Below are 21,432 nucleotides of genomic sequence, written 5' to 3' on the forward strand. Positions count from 1 at the left end.
TTCAGAAGTATTGTAAAGACAGAGTTTTGTGTTCTTTCAGGCACTGAGGATTGCAGCTCAAAAAATGCAACTGCAGAACCAGCAACCAGTAGTAATGGTGATTTATCAGTAAACTCTGCAAGTGGGAACAGAACCTCTGCAGGTGGAACAGTGGTCGGGTCTGCATCCATACCTGATGAGACAAGAGGTGATCTAAGCACTGTAACACGTTTGTGGTTTGGATTGTGACTGGGATGTAAATCTTTGGGGTGCTTTGTGCTTCTATATCATGATTGCACTAGTTCAGCATTGCAGGGACATGAATCCAACTGCTTTACTGCAGTAGAGAATGAGGCCAAGAAATGTATCTGAGCACCTAACTAGGAATGCAGTTTGATGCTGTGATTGCAGCATGGCCTTGGAATAGTTTTATCCATGTTAGACTCCCTTCCCTGCGTATCATGGCTTTTTAGGTTACCAGTTAATAGTTCAACTCACTGTGACATAGAGATTTGAAATGCATAAGTGGTGAGGTACAGCTGAAGTCCTCTGCCTAATAGAGAACATTCTGTGTCACATATGTACAGGACAGGTGTGTGAATCTTGCAGCTTGAAAGGCTTCTCTTTTTGGAATATCCACTTAAGGAAAAAAATGACAGCGTGTTGTGTGTCCCAGTCTTTGTCTGCCATCCACATAAAGCTCACAGCTGAGGCAGCACAGAAATCACTGCTGCACCTAGACAGCTTTACTGCTAGAGGTGAAGTGAAGCTTGAAGGGTTGCAGTAGACAGCAGAGCTTGCAAGTGTGCCTTGCAGTAGAGAAAGATGGCTTGATTTTTTTGCCAAGCTGATTTCTGTTTTACAGAGACTGGATATGGCAGGGAGGAGAGCACTTGTATGTGTTTGTTTGTCAGCAAATATTCTTGTCAGTTAAAATTTTTTTTCTCTTTTCATAGGATCCAGCCTGATTTATAAGCTCACAGCAGAAACCATTGGTGTGACTTCTGTCACCTTAAAATGGGTGGTGAATGACAGTGCTTCTGACCAATACACATACAGGATAGAGGTTGTAAATGGTACAAATGATACACCTGTGAAGAATGTGACATCCAATGAAACCAGAGCAGAAATTACTGGGTTAATCCCTGGGACACCGTACAGCTTCACAGTATTTGCTGTAGTAGCTGATAATGAGACAGAAAGAGAGGGAAGTCCCATACACCTGTATACAAGTAAGTCACAGCTTTTTGCATCCCTCTTGCTGATGGTGTGTGCTTTGCTGTGCAGGACAGGGCTCTACCCACCTGCCTGAGGCTGTAACTTAATAGCAGCCTTACCTGGGCCAGATGCTAAGAATGAGTGGTTCACGTAGAGAAGAAACATAGCCTTGATTTATTTATTTACTTATTAGACATCAAACTCCCTCTAACCCCCCACCATAAACCAAAAAATCCTCCACAACAACAACTAAACCAAAAACCAACCAATAAACCAAACTGAAATTGCCTGCATTGCCAACCATACCCATCCCATTCCTGTCCACCTTTCTGGGTTCCCTGGGAGCTCTGCTTCAATGATGACCAAAGCTTCTCCTTTGGAGTGTCAAAGGGAGATGAATGTCACTCAGCATGGCTTGTCTTCAGTTCTCTCTTAGCTGCCCAGTGGTGCACCAGCCTCCAGGAGTGCCTGGTGATGTTGTTGGAGTGCTCCTGCACACCGGAGCATGAGTGGTGTGAGGGAAGTGAAGCCCTGGTGTGGCTGTGTTCCTTGTTTCCATGTCTGGGAGCAGCTGTTCTTGCAGGTTAACGAGTTGTTGCTTTGCCTTCCCCAGGGCCCAGCCCAGTCCTTGATCTCAAGGCAGAATCCATTGGTGTGACTTCTGTCACCTTAAAATGGGTGGTGAATGACAGCGCTTCTGACACCTACACGTACAGGATAGAGGTTGCAAATGGTACATCTGTGAACAACGTGACATCCAATGAAACCAGAGCAGAAATTACTGGGTTAATCCCTGGGACACCGTACAACTTCACAGTATTTGCTGTAGCAGCTGATAATAAGATAGAAGGAGAGGGAAGTCCCATACACCTGTATACACGTAAGTCACAAGTTTTTTGCATCCCTGTTGCTAGTGGTCTGTGCTTTGCTGTGGAGCACAGGGCTCTGCCCACCTGCCTGAGGCTGTAATTTACTAGGAACCTAACCTCCTAAAAATGAGTGCTTCATGTATACAAAAGCGTAGCCTTGATTCACAGCATCTGCTGTAGCAGCTGATAATGAGAGAGAAGGAGAAGGAAGGTCCCATTTAATAATTTGATCTTTCTGTGGTAAGGTCACCCACCTGGTGGGGAAGGGAAGGGGTGAATTTAGTTTTTCTGCATTTTACTGAGATTTTTGGTACTGTCTCTCACAGCATCCTTCTGGACAAGTTGTCCAGCTGTGGGATGAGGGGGTTCGTGGTATGCTGGGTGCAGAGCTGGCTGCAGGGTGGGGCTCCCAGGGTTCCAGTGGGTGGGGCTGTGTCTGGCTGGTGAGCAGCCACCAGTGCTGTCCTCAGGGCTCAATCCTGGGGCTGCTCAACATATTTATCAAAGGTATGGATGCAGGAGCTGAATGCGTACTGGGTGCAGTTCTGGGCCCTACAATTGAAGAAGGATGTGAAGGTCCTTGAATGCCTTTAGAGGAGGGCAAGAAAGCTGGTGCAAGGGCTGGAGGACCTGTAAGGAGCAGCTGAGGGCTTTGAGCTTATCTAGTTTGGACAAAAGGAGGCTGAGGGGTGACTTCATTGTTGTCCTCAGCTTCCTGAGGAGGGGAAATGCAGAAGGAGAAGATGATCTCTATTCTCTGGTGTCCAGGGATATGATGAGTGGGAATAGTTCAAAGCTGCCTCTGGGGAGGTTTAGGCTTGACATTAGGAAGCATTGCTTTACTGACAGAAGGTTCAAGCAATGCAGTAGGTCTCCTAGAGAGGTGGTCAGTGCCCCAAGCCCTTCTGTGTTTGAGACATTTGGGCAATGCCCTCAGTAATACCCTTTAACTTTTGCTGAGGCATGGGGTGGTCAGGTAGTTCAGTGAGGGTAGTTGTAGGTCTCTTCTAAGTAATTATTCCATTCTACTCTATCACTTTCCTGCCTGCTTCTGGATTCCCAAGGGAAGCCTTAGAAGTTCAATCACTGTAATGGCCTGTGCTTATGTTTTGGAGTGTCAAAGGGAGATTATTGCCTCTCAGAATGATTTGTCTTCGGTTCTCTTTTAGCTGCCCAGTGAAGCCCTGGTGTGGCTGTGTTTCTTGTGTCTGTGTTTGTGAGCACCTGTTCTTGCAGACTGACAGGTTGTCTTGCCTTTCACAGAGCCCAGCCGAGTTCATGATCTCAAGGCAGAATCCATTGGTGTGACTTCTGTCACCTTAAAATGGGTGGTGAATGACAGTGCTTCTGACCAATACACATACAGGATAGAGGTTGTAAATGGTACAAATGATACACCTGTGAAGAATGTGACATCCAATGAAACCAGAGCAGAAATTACCGAGTTAATCCCTGGGACACCGTACAGCTTCACAGTATTTGCTGTAGCAGCTGATAATGAGACAGAAGGAGAGGGAAGTCCCATACACCTGTATACACGTAAGTCACAGCTTTTTGCATTGCTGTTGCTGGTGGTGTGTGCTTTGCTGTGCAGGACAGGGCTCTGCCCACCTGCCTGAGGTTGTAACTTAATAGCAGCCTTACCTGGGCCAGATGCTAAGAATGAGTGGTTCAAGTAGAGAAGAAACATAGCCTTGATTTATTTATTTACTTATTAGACATCAAACTCCCTCTAACCCCCCACCATAAACCAAAAAATCCTCCACAACAACAACTAAACCAAAAACCAACCAATAAACCAAACTGAAATTGCCTGCATTGCCAACCATACCCATCCCTTTCCTGTCCACCTTTCTGGGTTCCCTGGGAGCTCTGCTTCAATGATGACCAAAGCTTCTCCTTTGGAGTGCCAAATGGAGGTAAATGTCACTCAGCATGGCTTGTCTTCAGTTCTCTCTTAGCTGCCCAGTGGTGCACCAGCCTCCAGGAGTGCCTGGTGATGTTGTTGGAGTGCTCCTGCACTCTGGAGCATGAGTGGTGGGAGGGAAGTGAAGCCCTGGTGTGGCTGTGTTCCTTGTTTCCATGTCTGGGAGCAGCTGTTCTTGCAGGTTAACGAGTTGTTGCTTTGCCTTCCCCAGGGCCCAGCCCAGTCCTCGATCTCAAGGCAGAATCCATTGGTGTGACTTCTGTCACCTTAAAATGGGTGGTGAATGACAGCGCTTCTGACACCTACACGTACAGGATAGAGGTTGCAAATGGTACATCTGTGAACAACGTGACATCCAATGAAACCAGAGCAGAAATTACTGGGTTAATCCCTGGGGCACCGTACAACTTCACAGTATTTGCTGTAGCAGCTGATAATGAGACAGAAGGAGAAGGAGTGCCCAGAAATCTGTGTACAAGTAAGGAAATGGTGTCTCCAATTGCAAGTAACTGTGCTGTTTGTACCAAATTGCTCCGTTTCCTTACTTTGGGTTTCCAGCTTTGTCCTGTTTCTTGTTGTGGTGTTGCTTTTTCGCTCCAGGTGTGTGCACGCACGAATGCAGCGGTCTTTGCAAAAGGACTGAAATTGTCTCTGTGCTTTCATGTGCCCCCTGTAAATCAGTTATTTCATCAGCATGTCTGCTCAAGACTGTGTAGAGATCCAGCTGCTACCACAGCATGACTTCTCCTAGACACTTGAGGGCTGTGTAGACCCCTCACAACACCTCTGGGAGTGGGTTGCCACAGCTGGTACAAAAAGATGTGGTGTGTAGGGATGTGGTGCCACAGTCACCAAGGCTTTTTTTTTCTTAAAAATTGTTTTGAGCTCTTTGCAGAGTCTGGGGCCTGAGGTTCCTGTGGGCTGTGACTGACTCACTTCCTATGGTTGCATTGTCAAGTGTGGTACCAATCTTATTGACTTTTTGCCAGGGCACCTTTTTCCTAGACTAGATAGATGGGATAGGAGTAGACATTACTTTCGTGTGTAGCTCAGAAATGCAAAGAGGACAGTCAGTTTCCCTACAAAGCAATTTAGAGGAGTGTGTCCTGGAGCTGCTACTGAGTCTGTAAACTTCTCTAAGCTGCCTGAAGTGAGTTTTATCTGTCTAGAATTGGTGCTGAGTCGGGCTTGCAGACACAGCCCCCTAAGGTATGTCAGCTGTTGGACCTGTTTTTCCTGGTATTGAGGAGAGTTTAGGCTGAAGATCTCAAATTGAGACTCATGGGCACAATTTTGAGTTAACAGATCAAGATTAACTTGGACTGTTTCCTTCCCTGATTTCTATCTGTTTCTCTGTCTGGAAAACCACTGTGGAAACAAGTGGTTGTTGCATATGAAATGAAATAAAATATCCCCCAAAGCTCCTATGACCTTTCCAGAGATGCCTCAGCCTGAATACCTGAAACAGGGAAGTGACGCTTGGCTCCAAGTGATGCTCATTCTGTGTGGAACAGGGAAATGTGGCTGTGGCTCTTCTTTATTTCTTTTTTTTTGATGGGTTGTTGCTTTGCCATTCACAGCGCCCAGCCCAGTCCTCGATCTCAAAGCAGAATCCATTGGTGTGACTTCTGTCACCTTAAAATGGGTGGTGAATGACAGTGCTTCTGACACCTACACATACAGGATAGAGGTTGCAAATGGTACAAATGATACACCTGTGAAGAATGTGACATCCAATGAAACCAGAGCAGAAATTACCGAGTTAATCCCTGGGACACCGTACAACTTCACAGTATTTGCTGTAGCAGCTGATAATGAGACAGAAGGAGAGGGAAGTCCCATACACCTGTATACACGTAAGTCACAGTTTCCTGCATTGCTATTGCTGGTGGTCTGTGCTTTGCTGTGGAGCACAGGTCTCTGCCCACCCACCCAAGGGTCGTAATTTAAGACTGTTCCAGGCAGAGGTGATGATTCCATCCTGGAGCTGGAGATGGCCTATCTCCAAGTTGGAGATGGATGTTAGTGTAAAAGCAGAATTGCCCTGGTAGAAAGCTATTGGTAAAGCTTGCTGTCAGCAAGGAGAAGAGACTTTTCCCTGAGCCCTGGTCTCTTGCAAATTTGTGAAAGGGGTATTTGCATTTGTTACCTAGAGTATGGGGGCCTGAGGTTCTCATCTTAAGTGGCTTTATACTGAGTGGACTTGTGTGATTTGGGGGCCTATAGCTGCCATCGTGGTGCAGCCAGGAGAGAGATTCAGGCAGTGCTTGATCAGGAGAACTACTTCGGCCATCCAGCACTTTGCCATGTTGAGTATTAAAAGTCTTGACATGTGGTGTTGGAGGGACCATTTTGGAGCTGGCTTCCAAGGCAGTAGCCCAGCCTGATCTTTCCACACAGTGCATTTGAAGAAAAATCTATGAATGTTCTTGTCATTTGTCTTTTCCTGAAATGTGCCTGCATGTATGATCCTAGCTGACCAGTCAATGCCCAAAAGTCTCCCCAAAAGTGCTGTCTGTCTGTAATGGCTAATTGCCCTCTTTTAAAGATGCAGAAAGAATGGGTGGCTGGAGACAGTGTCTCCAGAGGGTCTCGAGATGGTTTCTCTTCTATGGGAGTGAAGTGCAGGGTATGAGGATTGGAGCAGAGTGTCTGGTTCATCACCACTAATCCTCCTCTTCAAAGAATAAGATATTTCTTCTTCTTTGTATTTTGTGGAACAGAGTTGCACAACTGGCATCCCTCCCCTCCACTGCAAGTGGTAGCACTGGGCAGGCCAGTGCCCCTCTTGCTTTTGTCTGTGAAAGGAAAATGAGTCATGCTTGAGATGGCTCATTCTCAATTTCCTGCTATCCAGCTATTAATGCCAAAGCCTCTAGGAGTGGCTGGTGATGTCGTTGGAGTGCACCTGCACTCTGGAGCACGGGTAGTGTGAGGGAAGTGAAGCCCTGGTGTGGCTGTGTTCCTTGTTTCCATGTCTGGGAGCAGCTGTTCTTGCAGGTTAACGAGTTGTTGCTTTGCCTTCCCCAGGGCCCAGCCCAGTCCTTGATCTCAAGGCAGAATCCATTGGTGTGACTTCTGTCACCTTAAAATGGGTGGTGAATGACAGCGCTTCTGACACCTACACGTACAGGATAGAGGTTGCAAATGGTACAAATGATACACCTGTGAAGAATGTGACATCCAATGAAACCAGAGCAGAAATTACTGGGTTAATCCCTGGGACACCGTACAACTTCACAGTATTTGCTGTAGCAGCTGATAATGAGACTGAAGGAGAGGGAAGTCCCATACACCTGTATACACGTAAGTCAGTTTTCTGCATTGCTGTTGCTGGTGGTGTGTGCTTTGCTGTGGAGCACAGGTCTCTGCCCACCCACCCAAGGGTCGTAATTTAAGACTGTTCCAGGCAGAGTTGCTGTGCTTTCCCTGCCTGCAGTAAGACATGTTTGTTTGAAAGAGACATAGCCTTCTTTGAAAAAGCAGAGTAAAACAAACACCTCTAAAACAATGATGGTTGAATTTGGTTACCAAGAACTGTGTCACAGTGGACTCTTCCCAAGACCATTCTCTCTGGCCTGGAATTTTTGTGGGTGCATTTGTTGCCTTCACTTCTTGGAGGTTCAGAGCCTCAGAACATTCTTTTAAGGGCTCCCATATAGAGATACTGTGATCTGGGGCCCTGTGGCTGGAGCAGAATGAACTGTAGATAACACTGGCTCACGAGTACATTCATGGCACGACCTAGGCAAGCTGCTCCTTTGCCACCTTTCATCACCTCTGTTCCTCTTTCAGTGACATTTGGAGTTCCTTACCTTTTGCTGTACACAGATGGACCACCATCTCCTTTCTCCAGACCCCTCCCCGCCCTTGTATCTGTCCTGACCAACATCTCTGAATTGCTGAGCAAAATCCTGGGAGCTGTGGCATTGTAATGATGTGTTCTGCTTTAGAGTGTCAAAGGAAGATGAATACCCCTCAAGGTTACATTCCATCAGTTTTGTCTTAGCTGCCCAGTGGTGCACCAGCCTCCAGGAGTGCCTGGTGATGTTGTTGGAGTGCTCCTGCACACCGGAGCATGAGTGGTGTGAGGGAAGTGAAGCCCTGGTGTGGCTGTGTTCCTTGTTTCCATGTCTGGGAGCAGCTGTTCTTGCAGGTTAACGAGTTGTTGCTTTGCCTTCCCCAGGGCCCAGCCCAGTGCTTGATCTCAAGGCAGAATCCATTGGTGTGACTTCTGTCACCTTAAAATGGGTGGTGAATGACAGCGCTTCTGACACCTACACGTACAGGATAGAGGTTGCAAATGGTACATCTGTGAACAACGTGGCATCCAATGAAACCAGAGCAGAAATTACTGGGTTAATCCCTGGGACACTGTACAGCTTCACAGTATTTGCTGTAGCAGCTGATAATGAGACAGAAGGAGAAGGAGTGTCCATACACCTGTATACATGTAAGTAATGGTTTCTCACATCCCTGTTCCTAAGTAGCCTGTGGTTTGCTGTGGAGCACAGGGCTCTGCCCACCTACCCAGGGTTTGAAATACAATATTATATTTGGCAGAAGTGCTGCACACAGCCTACCTGGAGTCAGAAATGGTAATGTGTGGGAGGGGGATCTTTGCAGGGGGTTTTGTTGCCCTCTGTTTCCTCTGGAAACCCTCAAGGTTCTCATTTGGAAGGTCTCCCACTGGGTGTGCATCATGCCTGGGTCACTTTCCCCTTTGGAGGGCCCATGGATGCAGCTCATCTTGGGCAGCACGGGATGGTGTGGCTGTCAGCCCTGCTGCTTTGCTCAGTCCATCAGCAAATAGGACAAGGCTAAGTTACTTCTGCATTCCTCACGTTAGGCATTGTGGCTTTTCCTCCTTGTGATCATGTGCTGCTATCTCCTTTCGTTTGTTTTATCCCATTTTGGCTAAGTTGAAATGAATCTGGCTCAGAGCTCCTGAGTGGGTTTTCCAGAGGGGTTCTGGGATGAACTTGGAGAGTTGCTGGTACTCTGAAAGTGCTGCTTGGCTGCGTTTCCAGAGTTTCTCATGACTTTCACAGAGCCCAGCATTTTTTTCCTTAGCAGGGTAGAGTATGCTGGCCTCTGACATTTCCCATGAAGCACTGATGATACTTCATCTAAGTGTTCCTACAGGATAAGGTCAAAAGTCATGACTCCTCTAGAAACCAGGCATCCATTGTCACCAAGTGTCAGAGGTGTTCCAGGGCTTGTCTGTAATCTCCTATAATTTCACCATATTTGTAGGAGTAGCCATCAGTGTTACTGAAGAAAAATAAATATTTATGAATTGCAGTAGAAGTTCCAGTTGCTCACATCTATTTTTACTAAATCTGTTTCTTCTGGTACACAATTGTGCTTCTCCTTAGTTTCTTAAAATAATGCCCCTTCTAACAACAAAATAATTTAATAGATGAGTCTATAACCCCTGTATTTGAAAGTACCAAATACTTCCTTACCGAGAGAGGAAATAAATTTGGTGTGTATTGTAATTGTAAATTTACAAGTGTTTTCATTCTGAAGGCCAAGTTTTACAAGATGTTTAGTTAGGGGAACATTTTTTCTCAGTCTTCCTGCTACATTACTTTTTAAGTATCTTTCAGTATCTGGTCATAAGGTTGTGGTTTTTATACTATGTCCTAGAAGACTCTCACCCAAACTGACTTGTTATGGTTGTTGCTTTTAAGGATGGCTACTGCTGTGCTCTTAATGGACAGAGATTAATTTAATTTTGCTATGTGTTCACCACTTTGAGTTTTACATAATTATAAAGGGATTTAGTGGCAGTCTACATACTCCTCTAAAATGTTCTTAAAGTAATATGTTAAAGGGTTGAACAGTATTTTGAAAATGTTGCTGATCTTGCTATATAATCAGCCTAAATTTTTCCAGTAGCCCTGTCTATAGAGGAGGTAAAGAGCACAGAATAGACCTGTGTATTGTTTTTAATACTTGTCTTCCTCATAGGGTAACAAATCCTTGTGTAGGCAGTAGGTGCCACGTAGGCATCTTTTTTAAAAGGGGAAGGAATACTGAAGTTTTACAAGCATTTATACACATAACATACAAATACACAGCTTTTTCTAGGGGTAAGGTTTGATTTGTTACTCTTCCTTTTTTGTTATGCTTTTTTCTTTTGGCAGTAACTGTCTCAGTGGATTCACTTCAGTGTGAGCCAGTGGCCAAGCAGCCTTTCCTAATGCTGAAATGGAAATGTCCTTTTGGTAACAACTCTGGCTTCAGAATCAAAATATATAATATAAGTACTTCTGAGGTAGTAAGAGAAGACTTGGCTCCACGCTGCACCGTAGAAGGCTTTGAGCAAACCTTCCAAACAGCACGTTTGAATTTTTTCAGCACCTATAATGTTACTATCGTAACTCTTCAAAATGGCTCTGAAAGCTCTCCAGTGGACAAGTTGTGTCTCACCAGCATTACTGGTAAGCATTGAGATCTGAGCATGAAAGGTACTTGTAGGACAAAAATATTAACTTCATGGTTGCAGATTACCAGACTTGGTATGCACTACATTATCAACCTGCAGAGTATGAATAGAACACTATATTAATTCCTAGTCTAATGTGATGCACAATAAATATGCATTATGTGAACAGTGTTGGTATCACAGACTTTTCTTGTTTGGAAAACTTTAATCAGTGCTTAATGTACTAAAAAATGTTTTTGTTGGCAGACCCACCTCCTCCAAGCGAAGTTCCTTCAGTCAAGGCCGTCAGTCACAGCTCATTGTCTGTTGAATTCTCTGATTTTGATTCACTGAATGGTCCATTGGAAGCCTATGCAATAATGATTACAACAGAAGATCAAAGTAAGGTGTTTATGATATTGTCATGTAGCTGAAACAATTTACTAGGCAACATTATGTTTTACACTCTAAATAGGTGTTAAACAGATAAAGAAAAGGCAGACTCAGAATTTTCAATCACTGTTCAGAAATCATGAGGCAGATATCTTGTTTGAAGTCAAGTCACTCCTTGTTTTCAGAAGGTGCCTGTTTTCACTCAGTCTTTTCCTGCCTGACTTATCTTTGTACATAAATCTCTTATGTATTGCCCTTGTGCTGTTGCCACCTTGATTTGCTAGTGATTCCTTTCCCCAAGATTGTGCAGTGTCCTTTCTTTCCCCACAGAATAATTTTCAGACCAGCTAATAGAAGCAGCTTTGGAATATGAAATATTTTTCCCCCTTTCTTTTTCAGCTGAAAGATGCCTGCAGTAAGATCTTAAAAGGAAAAGAGCTTTTTTTCCTGATTTTACCCAAAACAGTTTAACTAAGAGAGATGGGATGTGGGTGGAAGGCTTAAATATCATTGACAGCATTAATGGAACTGAGAAATGTCTCTGATAGGTGAATGTCTTGTGATAAAACACTAAAATAAGGAACTTAGTTTTGTAGCATAGGTTCCACTTGAACAACTGTTCATTTTTGCCAGTGCACTGGAGGAATAAGGCACCTGATGGGGACAATTTCTGCTAAGTGGGAGTTGACATTGATGCTTATCCTTTGTTACAACACTGGAAATTCATTTTGCAGAATTTTGATTATACATATTCCCTCACTGATTTTCAATATCTATCCAAGAAATGCATGTTTGTGTGGGTGTATATATATGTGTGTGTGTGTTACATCACATCAGTGCAGAAAATTCCTATTTTTCACATGCCTACTCAGCTGCCTCAGAATTGCTGATTTGAGTGCCAGTCTCTTGCCTGCAGCTCTGCTTGTAACTTCAGCCAGTCCTGGTTAGTCACAAGGAGATCTGGTGTATTCTTCTGTGTGGGTTGAATTGGAAGGTATTTAAGGAGGAATTTGTAGGATGTGACTGAGAGAAATAAGGGAGGAAAGTTGCCCACATCTGTAATTTACAGTGAGTGCTTTGGTGGGAGCACAAAAGACAGCCTCACAGCCAAGCATCTCTTCAGCCTTATTGTTGAAATAGCACAAATATTCTTGAGATGTGTTTCTCTGTTCTAAACCAGTCATGGTTACCTTTAGGATAGACAGAGAAGACTTTATTCTGTTGTGTAAGAAATACACAGTGCTTTATTCTGTTGTCTAAGGCTGTTTGAAATGTCGTAGGGTGGTATTCAAGGCATCTACAAGGAGCTGCAGGTATAACCAGGGATGTACATCCTGGTGGAATAGAAACATAAGTTAAGACATAACATACCTCAGGTAGTATTGAACAGCCATTTCTAGGCAGCTAAGTTATTTGTAACCTCATCTGCTTTTAATGAGACCAAGTTAGCGCTCTAGAAGGGTTGTCTTGCACCCTGTTGCTGCAGAGTTACAGTTGAGGAGAGCTTTGCTGCTGGTAGTAGATTAACCCTGGTCTGCACAGCTCTAGAAAATTTACCAGAGCTTTTCCACCTTTCAGAACCTCCTGCAAGGCTTCTCCTTTTTAAAGGTGAATTCAGTACTATACCAACTTTTAGAAGGACCTTTTAGCTTTATAAAGACAGTCAGTAGAGAGCAAACTTCTGTCAAATGAGTGAGATTCTTTGTCCTGCCTCAGCACTGGGAAGATTTGTCATTTGGCTTGCTCTTGAGTTGTTGGGGCAACTGGTAAGTTGAGTTTATTATTACCTCTTAGGTTACATGTGCTTCAGCTTTATAATTGCCTCAAGATTCTAGGGTTTGTCTGCTATAAGAACAGACACTGTAAAGTGGTGTTCTGCAAATGGTGTCCTGTTGGTCACTGCTCACTGTGGTAGCTTGTTCTTAATCTTCTGAGGGGGAAATTGTTCTGATCATTGTTTTGTCCAGTCCTTGTCTATGTCAAGTAAAGGTAGAAATTACCTCTTTCATCTCTTACAGTTCAGGTGTGAGACTTTCTTGTAGGATAGAACAAGGTCAGGACAAGTTTAGTGTCACCCTGAATGAGGCCTTACGCTTTTTGGGTAGCACAAATACTGATGGATTTTTTTTTCTACACAATTTGCATTTTACTCTCTACATACAAGAATGGATAGAACACACATGGATAAAGCTGACTTGGCTGGTGAAGTGTGTCCACAAGGGTGCCTGGTTCTAGCACTCATGCACCTTTATTCAGAAGCTCCTATGCACGCTAGAAGTAAAACCAATAGCAAATTAAAACAAATAACACTGGGTAGAGGTGGTGCAGTAGATTGCACTGCAGTAGAAGAGGTTTCTGAGATTATCTGTTGCTCTCAGCCTTTCATTTCAAGCAGTACTTATGGAGGAATGACAAGTGTAGTTGATGTGACCATCTCAGCCACTGTGCCAATTGATACAAACCAAGGGGATGAATTATATCCATTTATATCCATGAATTATATCCATGTTCTTGTTGTTTCCTGTAGGTTCTGAGTCTTTGAAGTCTAAATTGAACAACACATACAGAGATTTCAAGAAGAAGACAACAACTGCCTATGTTACATATGTCATAAAAACAGAGCAGGCAGCATCACATTCTTCCCGTTCTCAGAGTGATAAAAACATCATTAATGTAGGCAAAGGAAACACCATGTATGGCTACGAAAACGGACCATTGATCCCTCTTCGTTCATACAGGTATTTATTTCAAACCACCCTTTTGGTAAGTTTTCTGCTGTTAAAATCTAGAAGATCATCTAATGGAAAGATTACAGATCTTGCTAAAGGCTGTTAAAACCCTGTAATGTACCTGGTTTTGTTTTTTTCTTATCCCTTCCTTTTCAACAGGGCGTGTGTTGCAGGTTTCACTAATATAACCTTTACAGACAACGTGATTGAGGGGGAAGATAGTTATGTATCATTTTCACCCTGCTCTGAGCCAGTCTTACTGCCCCAGGATCCAGGTATAGTTAATGTCAAATGTAGTACTGGTAGCTTGGCACATACACAGCATGTGGAGATTCCTTAATTATGGCAAGTTTCATAGTATCAAAACACCAGTTGGTTTCTCTGTATGAAGTGTTTCTAGCTTTGCAGTGGCACTGCTCTGTAAATTCATACCTTGCTAGTTCTACAGGTGATCCCTTTTTCCCATGTAGGATTCCACTGCAGGAGTAGCCAAAAGCCATGGCATGCTAAAAGGGATTGGATGATGCAGTGAGACTCTGGTCTAGCAACAAGTGGCAAATAGCAGCTGATGGTCTCACAGTTCTGTTAAACTAGAAGCAGGTGTATTGACATGCAGATACTGGTCCTTTGATCCCAATTTTATATTAATTTAACTGGTCCTTTGATCCCAATTTTATATTAATTTAATTTTAATTCTCTGGTTATTATTCTTAAGGAGATTTCAATACTGGTACTGCCAAAGGACAGTAAAGACAAGATATTTTAGTAGAGTGAAGCATGCTTGGTTAGCTACTTGCAAGGTTCTGCTGTAGCATGTTGATTCAGTTAGGAGTTACTGAAGAGGACAATGAGTAATACTTTTTCTCTTTTATCAGGTGTTATTGCTGGAGTGGTTATTGGATGCCTCTTGGCTATCTTGGCTGTAGTTGCTGTAGGAGGGTTCATATTCTGGAGAAGGAGAAGGTAATGTGTGTTTGTTGCTGTATTGGTTGTGTTGAGGAGCACCAGTGTTTCACTTCAGTATTTTTCTCCTGAAAAGGGCTCTGTCTGTCATGATACATGGCTGTCAATATGTTTTAAAATATTTTGTATTAAAATGTTGTTTGAGTGTTAGAGATTAGGGTTGAAGTATCAAACCACTTGTTTAATAACTTAGTTTGTAACTATGGGTTTAAACAAAGAGTTGAGAAGTTACAAACAAAATAAATTTTAATTTATAGAACAGAATTATAGAATCATAGAATCGCTTGGGTTGAAAGGGACCTTCAAGATCATCCAGTTCCAACCCCCCTTCCATGGGGACAGACACCTCCCACTATCCCAGGTTGCTCAAAGCTTCTTTCCAGCCTGGCCTTGAACACTGCCAGGGATGGGGCATCCACAGCTTCTCTGGGCAACCTGTGCCAGTGCCTCACCATTCATGAATAGTGATGAAGTCATTCAGTCATAAGTGAGCAAACATCTCAAATTATTGTGCTAAAAGTAATTGGGTAGAATTGTACCTTAGACAGTTTGATTTTAAACTATCCATCAGTCATTCTTTTTAATTGCTTGATGGCCTGTCACGTGAAACTTCTATTCTGGAGTTTCCAGAAGCTGATGAGTTTGAGCTGGTCTCTCAGTTTTGAACCTTGTTCAAATCATCTAGGTTGTAAGAGTGTACCAAGGCTTTTTCCTGCTTCTGATCATCCTTTATGTGGAGTTAGCCATAGAGTCCTTAGTCCATTTTTCTTAGTTGCTTTAAGTAACTGTTGTTATTTCTACAATTGTGTCCTATAGCTGTGTACAACCTTGGGAAGAGCTTCCTCTAAAGCTAGCAACATTTCTTTTCATTCAGCTACCACTGAATGACTGACACATCACTGCTGCTAATCCTAGAATTCCTGTAGGGATTCTAGGATTAGCAGCAGTTCTCCTGAGATATCAGTTAGTGGTGCAGATCCCTCAGTTGTACATGTTCCACCAAAATATGTTCTTTGTGTCCAGGCTTTATACTCTGGTTCCAACAGAAAGAAGCAGTCCCATTGCACAACGTCACTAGGAGAAGGGTGAAGTTTTTTTTTGGTTTTGTTGTTTGGTTGGTTGTTTTTTTTTTTTTTTAATTCCAGGTGTAAAAGTTTGCGTCAGGAGTTTGGGGTTTTTTTCCACTGAATAAGATGCTTTAAAAGAAATTGTTCTCAACAGGCGCAAGGAAACAGATAAGAAATTTTGTATAAATTCAATTGAATTCTACTGTAAACTTGTGTTGTTTTCTTTCACCTTATAGGAAAGATAAAAGAAATACCGAAGTGTCTTTTTCTCCAATTAAGTAAGTCCATATCTTTTCTCCTGGTATTTTCTGAGCTCAAGTGATATTTGCAAAAATTACTCAGAACTCAGATACTTGTTTTCTGTGCAGTTTTGTAGAGAATTTTGAAGTATTAATTCCTCATGGAACTGAAAGATGCCAGCATGCAGACTAAAAATAATCATGTTGATTGAGACTTCTAGAGCTACCACAGGGATTTGAGTGTTCACTTCATGAATCACTATTAGACACACAAATGTTCCACGTGGTTTTGAAACACAGGGTTTGAATGAAACACAGACTTCATGCACATTGAGGGACCAATCAGAATTGTTGATAAAATGCAAAAAGGCAAAATATGTTCTGTGATCTGATTTTTTTTCTTTAATAACTACTTTGTGCTGAGCCATTCATCCAGATAATGTTGTGATTGTAAAAGCTGGCCATGGAGGGACAATATATTGGAAGTCACAGGCACTGCAGCTGAATCATGTTATTGTTTCTGGCACCAATTTTTTGTGCTGGTGGAAAGCCATGGTCAGAATGTCCCATGGAATCCCACCTCTTTAGACTTGATGGTTGCCATAAAATACACCAGGGCATGGGGTCAATCCAATAGGAGTAAGCAGCTGGCTGACACCTTGTGTGATGTTCCTCTCCTGAAGGATGCACTGTTCTCTCCTTGATTTAACAGAGCAGTTAAATGCTATGCTTGATACCCTGTCCCCTGTAAGTGCACTGTTTTGTGGCTGCAACTAACAGTCATGCTTTCAGTCTTAGATTCTCATAATGAAAAATACAACTGCATGTGTCTAATCAGCTTTTTTTTCTTCCCCTCACCCTCTCCTGAAGAATCAAGAAGTAAGTAAAGCATACTTTCTAACACATTAACTGAATTAATTCATGGCTTATTTACCTAACACCAGGTGCTGACACGAGGCTTTTCTCATTTTAGATCAAAAATGATTAAAGTGGAGAACTTTGAGTCATACTTTAAGAAGCAGCAAGCTGACTCCAACTGTGGTTTTGCTGAAGAGTATGAGGTATGTGCCCTCAGTGGGGAGAGAGCTTCATGACAAATATTTTTGGAAAGACAAATCATCTTTCCTGTGGAGCATGCATAAGGCTTACTGAAGGAGAAAAGAAGGGTCCTTTTTTATAGAGATGATGAAGCTGTGTGTACAGCCTTCCCTTCCCTTATACAGCTCCAAATTTAGTTGAAGTGCATGATATTACCCTGAGTTATTATCCCTGACTGGGGGCTTGTGGCATGACCTGCTTATCAGAGCTCTCACCAGAGAAATCTTTGCCCTAGTCATATGCAGACTTAGCCTAGGGGACACTGTACAATTTCTCTGCTTTTCAGTTTTACTCATCTTGGGTTGTTTTGGGGTTTTTATACATATCAAGACAGGTCTGTTGCTAATCTCACTGACTTCTTCAGTGCGTGGGTGTGATTTGCAAACCACACCTAGGAATAGCTCAGTCAGAGCAACAGCAATTATGATTTGCTTACTGACCATAAGAGTTTTTCTATGAAATGTGCTAAAACTCACTTGCTGTAAGGAACAGGGGACAGGAAGGAAGTGTCAGGGAGGATTCTGTGTTGTCATGTCTGCTGTTAAAGAATCTCATTCTGTTTCTCATCTCCTCAAAGCTATTAATTGACTTTCTTCTTCAAATTCTGTCTCTTTATACTTCACAGGCTGGTGCTCCACCTTGGTTCCTCTCAGATTTTGCTTCCTTCAGTTGGTTCATGATGTTGGTTCATTATTTGCTCCTCTCTACCTGTAATGTCTGCAGAGCTTATGCAGTAGTTCCCTGCCTTGGGGCCAGAAGGAGCTGCCATTGATATCAGTGTCTCTTTCCACAAAACTGTTTCCAGGCTTTTAAAGTCCATCTGTGGGTTTTAAACATGCTGCTATTCCTACAATCTGTATTAATCCTTTCTCTAAAAGATTTGCCACTGTCACCCTCCCACTCTGTAACGAGATGATTTTTATTGACATTTATCCCAGTTTAACATGCCTACTTTTACAGCACAAGACACAATCGTTTGGACTACTTTTCTGTTTGTCACATTTCTGGATGATTGCTAAACCAGGACCTGGTGCTCATGAGTCCTCCTTTTATTGTAGGAACTCAAGTCTGCTGGTGTTCATCAGCCGAAATTTGCTGCTGAACTTCCTGAGAACAGGGGCAAAAATAGATACAACAATGTCCTACCGTGTGAGTTATTCTCTTTGGGTTTGCATCTTCTACTGGTTGTGTTTTTAAGTGAAACCCATTGGGTTTGGTTAATCCAGCTTTAATAGTACCCAGAGGTTTCAAATATTATTTTCCAAATAAATGAATTTGGGCTGCTGCTTTCCCAAAGTCACTGTATAAACACACCTGGAAGAGCCTTCCCTCAGGGATATTTCTTCAGAAAGCTTCTTTAAAGAACCTTCCCATAACTAAATAACTTTAATTTTCCATTTGTGAGAAATGTGCAGTCCAGGTTGAAAACACAAGAGGATAACAGTTGACCACACACAAATAAATTTGCAAGCTATGAGAAATATTTAGACCCTGCTGTCCAGCTTTGCAGATCAAGTAAGAGTTTAAGCCCTGTCAAAGCTGCCTGTGGGCATCCCAATGTAGCAGAGAGTCAGAAATAATTGAAAAGTGAACAGTGACAGGTACTTAAGGATGCTTTGGAGGAAAAACATTGGCTGCCATGGCAGCAAGAGTCAAATCACTTATTTTTATCCAGTAATTAAAACTGTAGTAAATCTTGTGTTGTGTTAAAAATATATAAATTAGCAATACCAAACCATGTTTAAAACCAAAATAATCTGTGTTTTTGAGTGATTATCCTGGTCACTCGTTTTTCTGAAGCCTACTGCTATTTATGATTCCTAAGGTTATGCTCTTACTCTTAAAATGCGCATTGAACACCTTTTATTTAGAAAGCATGTATTAGATAAACAATATTTTTCTGAAAGGTTCCAGTTCAAAAATTCATAGTTGTCTTTTCCTTTTTTCTTTCTGCAGATGATATTTCTCGTGTTAAACTTTCAAATCAAAGCTCTGGGACTGACTATATTAATGCAAACTATATGCCTGTAAGTTGCTTCATTAGCTGAAATGAAATATAATGCGTATTTTTCTGATGTAGGCATAAGGGCTCATAATGATGTTTAAAATAAGCTTTTATTTCTCACTGATGTTGTGTGTATATATACACACATTTATTTTGTTTTTTTCTTCTTAGGGCTATAATTCAAAGAAGGCATTTATTGCTGCACAGGGTCCATTACCCAATACTATAGAAGACTTCTGGCAAATGATTTGGGAAAAGAGTATCTACTCTATTGTTATGTTGACAAAATGTGTGGAACAAGCCCGGGTATGTTGTTATCGATACTGAATTGTCTCTTGAAGGCAGCTGCATGTCTTCTAATTTTGTTGTTACCTTAGTGGTCTGGAGACTGGCCACTGTCCTTTGACAACTGTCTTTTCACAACCATCCTCTTGGTGGAAGATTGTTTTCTAAATTAAAAAAGCACAATTATTTTGGTTGTTGTTTTTCTTTTTTAGCTTTTTCCTATTTTTATATCTGCTGACTGCCAGAATAGATTGTCTCAGGAGGGTTGTGGAATCAGTGTCGTTAAGGGTTGGTTCTTCTCTCTAAAGAATGATTTTGGTAGATGTTCTCTTGCCCTGGAATAGCCCTTGAGAAGAGTGACATGCTTTCTAGCCCTGCTTCTGGTAGTGGGTTATTTAAAAGTGAGTTGTTTCATTGTTGTATGCCATGTGTCTAACTTTGTAACTCTCTTCTTAGACAAAATGTGAGCAGTACTGGCCAGACAAACAACCCAAGAGCTATGGTGACATTATTGTGACAATGGTCTCAGAAGTTGTCCTTCCAGAATGGACAATAAGGGACTTCACTGTAGAAAAGGTGAGGACTGCCATGATTGTTGGTTGTTAGTGTGTAAATAACCTTGCGCTTATGCAGATACCTGTAATATCTTCTGGACCAAACAATTAGCCCCATCAGTTAATTCAATGCACTAAATATGAGCTTGGAGTAAAGTACAAGGGAATTATTTCAAAGTATTCTCTACCACACCAGAAGGAAGAGGAAAGGTGGAATATCATTGGTGAAATCACTGCAGTTGTAACAGGCATCTTTGATGAAACTGAGCTTGGCCCAGTACATGTGCCAGGAAGCCCAACTGTCACTCCTCTGAAGCCAGTTTTCATTGTCTTTTTTGTTAATTTTTTTAATGTCTACTCTTCCTGCAGTCCAACACCCCCGAGAGCCACACGGTGCGCCAGTTCCATTTCACCTCCTGGCCAGATCATGGCGTGCCAGAGACAACAGACCTTCTCATCAACTTCAGGCACCTTGTCCATGAGTACAACAGCCAGAATCCAGCGGACTCTCCTACTCTGGTGCATTGCAGGTAGGAAGAAGGTGTTTCTGTTAGGCACACTTTTGTCTTGTGGTTTTTGAAAGTCATTTCCATTTCAGTGGGATTAAAACCAAAGTCTCTCTGTGTAAGGACATAGGCTATTTACCTTGCCAAACTAAAACCTTTGCCCAGTGCTTCAGAAACTAATAGTGCTGTGTAGGTAGCAAAGGAAGTGATACAAAATGTCATAAAAACAGAGCATCTCTCCTAGCCTGGAAAACTGAGCTGGAAAAGATGTCCTTTCAAGAGCTTGTATATAAATCCTGTGCATGAGCAAGGCTGAGAAGCCCCTCTTATTGGTGGTAAGAGCCACCCCTCTGTGTTGCCAGGACTTTTATTACCCATACCACTGAAATAGTAGGAGGCATCATCCTGGCTTGCCTGGCTTTTTATCAGGCCAGCAGTGAGCAGGTGGTTGGGAGGAAGCACAAACAGCCTGTCTGTGTTGTTGCAGCGCTGGCGTCGGGAGGACGGGGACGTTCATCGCCATCGACCGCCTGATCCAGCAGATGGAGATGGAGAACACCGTGGATGTGTACGGAGTGGTGTACGACCTCCGCATGCACCGACCCCTCATGGTGCAGACTGAGGTGAGGCTCTCTCCCATCCAGCAGCACCTTTCTCAGGTGTGCATAATCATCCAGATGTAGCTCTGAGTTACAGGACAGTAAGGTATTAAGGAGGTAAAACTGCTCTTCATTTGACTTCCCTCCTTCCTGCCTCATCTCTTCTCCACAAAAGTAGTTGCAGCCAGGGACTGTAGTACATCCAAGCAATGTCTTTACAGAGTACTTTGTAGGACTGGCATTTGCAGCTGGAAGGAATCAAATCCTGAAGCAGACCTTTTTTCAGACTAGTTTCACCCATGGGGGGTTTATCCTTTAGTTGTGAACCAGAATTATCTGAGTCAAGTGGTCTCGGTGTGCATCTTTGCTTTTGTGTTCTGCAGGAATACAAGTATTCCTACAGAAATTACCACTTTGATCCAGAACGGTGTATGGGCTAACACAAGCTGATTTGGAAAAGGCTCTAAGATCTCTCATGAAAGTCTTTAGGACAGCGTTAGGCATGACAGATCCTAGCTCTAGACAGCAAAACTAGTGGTTTTTTTATTAGGGGGGAGTTGATCAGATT

General features: G+C 42.7%; 1 protein-coding gene across 3 annotated transcripts in view; it reads left to right on the top strand.

Annotated features, from left to right (window-relative positions):
- The window catches only part of PTPRJ (protein tyrosine phosphatase receptor type J), a 72,744-nt gene that overhangs the window by 47,543 nt on the left and 3,769 nt on the right, over positions 1–21,432 (top strand). Inside the window, exons 3-23 of one of the 3 annotated variants that reach the window (XM_059849007.1) lie at positions 41–196; positions 936–1,211; positions 1,811–2,077; positions 3,330–3,605; positions 4,205–4,471; positions 5,574–5,849; positions 7,024–7,299; positions 8,180–8,446; positions 10,146–10,442; positions 10,694–10,828; positions 13,347–13,557; positions 13,708–13,823; positions 14,424–14,511; positions 15,815–15,856; positions 16,791–16,878; positions 17,974–18,064; positions 18,872–18,942; positions 19,092–19,226; positions 19,662–19,781; positions 20,129–20,289; positions 20,753–20,888. In XM_059849007.1, the coding sequence (XP_059704990.1) occupies positions 41–196; positions 936–1,211; positions 1,811–2,077; positions 3,330–3,605; positions 4,205–4,471; positions 5,574–5,849; positions 7,024–7,299; positions 8,180–8,446; positions 10,146–10,442; positions 10,694–10,828; positions 13,347–13,557; positions 13,708–13,823; positions 14,424–14,511; positions 15,815–15,856; positions 16,791–16,878; positions 17,974–18,064; positions 18,872–18,942; positions 19,092–19,226; positions 19,662–19,781; positions 20,129–20,289; positions 20,753–20,888 (3,752 nt within the window). The remainder of the gene's footprint in view (positions 1–40; positions 197–935; positions 1,212–1,810; positions 2,078–3,329; positions 3,606–4,204; positions 4,472–5,573; positions 5,850–7,023; positions 7,300–8,179; positions 8,447–10,145; positions 10,443–10,693; positions 10,829–13,346; positions 13,558–13,707; positions 13,824–14,423; positions 14,512–15,814; positions 15,857–16,790; positions 16,879–17,973; positions 18,065–18,871; positions 18,943–19,091; positions 19,227–19,661; positions 19,782–20,128; positions 20,290–20,752; positions 20,889–21,432) is intronic. The other 2 variants (XM_059849008.1, XM_059849009.1) reach the window with 2 other exon arrangements.

The sequence above is a fragment of the Haemorhous mexicanus genome, chromosome 6, assembly GCF_027477595.1.
Source record: "Haemorhous mexicanus isolate bHaeMex1 chromosome 6, bHaeMex1.pri, whole genome shotgun sequence".
In the NCBI taxonomy this organism is placed as follows: domain Eukaryota; kingdom Metazoa; phylum Chordata; class Aves; order Passeriformes; family Fringillidae; genus Haemorhous; species Haemorhous mexicanus.